The following is a 3,850-nucleotide window of genomic DNA, read 5'->3' on the forward strand; positions in this document are numbered from 1 at the left end:
GCTGATGAAGTATTTGTCTATCTTTGAGTACCAAGCTCTAGGAGCCTGTTTGAGGCCATATAATGCCTTTCTGAGCTTGTACACATAGTCATGTTTCCCTTCTACTTCAAAACCACAAGGTTGCTCAACATAGATTTCTTCACTTAACTCTCCATTCAAGAAGGCCAATTTTACATCCAACTAGTGAACATTCCAACCTCTTTGAGCAGCCACACTTATCACAACTCTAATAGTTTCAAACCTTGCTACAAGAGCAAAGGTTTCTTGGTAATCAATACCGGCCATTTGACTGTATCCCATAGCTACAAGTCTAGCCTGATGCCTCAAAACTCTCCCATCAGAACCAACTTTAGTTTTAAACAACCACTTCAAACACACTACTTTCCTGCCACAAGGAACCTTAACAAGTTCCCAAGTATCATTCTTTTCTATGGCATCTATCTCTTTTTGCATGGCAACCAACCATTCTTGTTTCTTGCAAGCATCTTCAAATGTGACAGGATTTGAGGCAGTAAGAGCAAATTGGCAGGCATAAAAGTCTTCACCAATATCTACTTCTTTAGCTTCATCATACACATCATTAAGGCCTTTCAATCTTTGTCTTCTAGGCACAGGAGTGTACGGTATAGTAGGATTGTTTTGTGAAGAGTCAGGTATATTTGAGAGTGGAGTAGTTTGGTTCATGGTTTGATTTGTGGAAGTGGTTCGGCTAGGTGTCTGTTGATTAGAGGCAGATTGAGAGATGGTTTGGTTAGGGGTTTGGTTTTGGATAGGACTTTATGGATCATGAGTGGTATTATTATTAGGAATGAGGGGATCATGTTCTTGTATATTAGGGAATGGATCGGTGTAATAGGTTTGAGAGGTTTCAGTGGATGTATTGTGTCATGCCCATTTTTCTTTCTCCATAAAGGTAACATCCCTTCTAGTGATAAACTTTTTGGTAACCGGATTATACAACCTATACCCCTTGCTTTGTGAAGAGTATCCTATGAAGATACATTTTTCAGATCGTTTATCCATCTTCTTTCTGAATTGAGCAGGTATAAGCCCATATGCAACACACCCAACACCCTTAAGTGATTCACAGAAGGTTTCTTAAGATGCCAGGCTTCATAGGGTGTTTTATTTCTAACAGCTTTTGTGGTTTCTATATTAATGAGATAGACAGATGTGGTAACAGCTTCTGCCCAAAACTGATTAGGGAGATTCATTTGCTCCATCATACTTCTACCCATACCTATGATAGTTCTATTTTTTCTTTCAACTACACCATTGTGTTCAGGTATATAGGGTACAGTCAACTCCCTTTTAATACCAAAAGATTCATAAAAGATATTAAATTCGTTAGAGGTATACTCTCCCCCCCCCCCCTTTATCTAATCTTAAAACCTTAATTAAATGTTCACTTTCTTTCTTTCTTTACCATGAGTTTAAAGCTTTTGAATTTACTAAAAGCTTCAGACTTTTCTTTGATGAAATACACCCAAACCATCCTAGTGTAGTCATCAAGGAAAAGTATATAATAGTTACTACCACCCATACTGGTGGCCTGCATGGCACCACATATGTCAGAATGGACCAACTCAAGAGGCTTAGTTGCCCTCCATGACTTAAAAGGAAAACTTTCTTTGGCCTGCTTACTAACTACACAACCTTCACATTTGTCAGCATGTTGTATAGTTGGTAATCCCATGACCATGTGCTTATCATGCATCAATTTAAGACTCTGGAAATGATAATGACCATACCTTTTGTGCCACAACATAGATTGATCATCTACCGGTGATTTTTCAACTTCGCCGATCATCTTTTCTTTCTCATCAGCAGCATCAGCAACATTTAATAGGAACATGTTGTTGTTCTGAAGTGGAACATGCATAAGGATCAACCCAGAAGACTTGCTCTTCATAGTACATTTACCATCATCAAAGAGAAAGGAATAACCTTTCCTCAACAATTGGCCTACACTTAACAAGTTGTAGCCTAATTGAGGAGCAAAATACACATCATCAAGTAATCTGGATGATCCGTTTGGAATAGTGATCTTCACAGTTCCTTTGCCTTCTACAACCAATGTTTTCTTATCTCTGAGTCTAATTGAGATATTAAATTTATCATCCATAGTCATAAAACTTTCCTTACATCCATTCATGTGCTTAGATGCTCCAGAATCAAGGAACCACAAATGAGAAGGAGAGATATTGCCAACACTATCAGCCATTAATGACATCTGATCTTCAATCAACGCCATAAATAGCCTTTGTTCCCCTTCATGAGAATCATCAGAGTCCGCAGCCATATTAGCACTTAGTTGTTCATCTAAAAACCAACACTCTTTTATCACATGACCCAATTTGTTACAATTGGTGCATCGTGGGATCTTGTTTCTGTCACCTTGGTTTCTCCCCCTTACTCTACCTCTAGAAGAAGATCTACCTTTTCCCCTAAAGGCTAAAGGTTGAGGAATTTCTGAATGTCCTATTCCCATCTTGCATAGCCTGAAGGGCTTGCTCATCTCCTGCATTTTGTGACTTCTCAGGAGTGGTTCTAGAATTCATCCTCTATTCTTGTGATTACAAACACCCCATTAGTTTAACTGGAGTGAGTTTGGAGAGATCATGAACAACCTCTATGGAGGGTACTACATAATCAAACTTAGGAGTTAAACTACGTAGTACTTCTCCACAAAAGTTTGGTCAGATATTTCTTCGCCATAGGCCCGCTTTTGACTTACAAGGGCCATGACTCGTCTAAAGTAATCACCAACAGCCTCGCTTTCCTTCATAGCAAGGTTTTCAAATTCTCTTCTAAGACCCTGAAGTTTGTTAGCTTTCACTTGAGTGTCTCCTTGAAATTCCATTTTGAGTATTTCCCAAGTTTCTTTTGCACTGGAGGCAGCAGTTATGCGTGAAAAAAGTTGATCATGAACAGCCTGTTGAATAATGGCCATCGCATGAGCATCTTTCTTCTGGGAATTCTTTAGTTTTCCTGCATCTTTTTCTGCTTCATCGACACCTTTAGTGAGCAGATCCCATAAGTCTCGTGATCTGAGAATTGTCTTCATGCAAACACTCCAATACTCATAGCCTTCCCCTTTAAACATGGGGATAGGAGTTGGAGCTGTGGGAAGCGTACTAGTTTGTTCAGCCATGAATTGGAGGCTAAGGAATTAGGGTTTCTTTTTGAAGAAGGGAATTAGGGTTAGAGGATTGAGCTGTACCACTTTGATGGTTTTAACAAAGTGATAATAACAAGAAATCAAAAGGAATTGCTCTGAGATTATTATTGAATGATAAAGTGATAAAGTGAAGATTACAAGAGAAACATAAGGCTCATTAAATAAAGCTAATTCCTGACGTACATATGCAGAAAAGTAGGATCACAAAACAAACTCAGTTAGCCGTTTGATGACCAACAACTTATTGAGATAAAGTAGATAATGCATGTGCTGAAATAAACTTGAATTATTATTTTTTATCACTGACTTGGTGAATTTAGAGAATGGAAACATATTGACGTCCCATCTTGAAAGTTCAGCATCTCAATTAAGGTTTGTTTTGTTACATTACCTACACATCTGTATATTTTAAATAGGAAAAAATGTGGTTAAACTTAAGTAGAACTATATAAGGTCACAACGAAAGACATGCTTATTTTACACTGTAAAGCAATGCATTAGTCAATTTTGAAAAGTATAACATTAAAAAACATAAATAGTTTTTGAATCATAAAACAATAACTATGTATTAACAAAATGGACAAAAGCATGTTTGCAAGTCAAACCCACCCGTGTTGCCAGCACCAAAACCTGTTTCAACATGAAACCACATTGTCCCATAACCTAACC

At 37.8% G+C, this 3,850-nt stretch overlaps 1 protein-coding gene across 1 annotated transcript; it reads right to left on the bottom strand.

The window, feature by feature from the left end:
- Positions 1-2,665: 2,665 nt before the first annotated feature.
- LOC143636277 (uncharacterized) lies at positions 2,666-3,154 on the bottom strand. The gene has a single exon (XM_077103918.1). It carries the CDS (start codon positions 3,152-3,154, stop codon positions 2,666-2,668), a length of 489 nt encoding a protein of 162 aa, XP_076960033.1.
- Between the last annotated feature and the right edge of the window lie 696 nt (positions 3,155-3,850).

This window comes from Bidens hawaiensis, unplaced genomic scaffold, assembly GCF_021521415.1.
Source record: "Bidens hawaiensis isolate Kalapana, Puna unplaced genomic scaffold, B.hawaiensis_p1.1 tig00007857_1, whole genome shotgun sequence".
Lineage (NCBI taxonomy): Eukaryota > Viridiplantae > Streptophyta > Magnoliopsida > Asterales > Asteraceae > Bidens > Bidens hawaiensis.

Bases quoted from the DNA above. Each gene is read 5' to 3' on its own strand.
- LOC143636277 (XM_077103918.1), bottom strand. From the start codon at position 3,154: ATGGCTGAACAAACTAGTACGCTTCCCACAGCTCCAACTCCTATCCCC.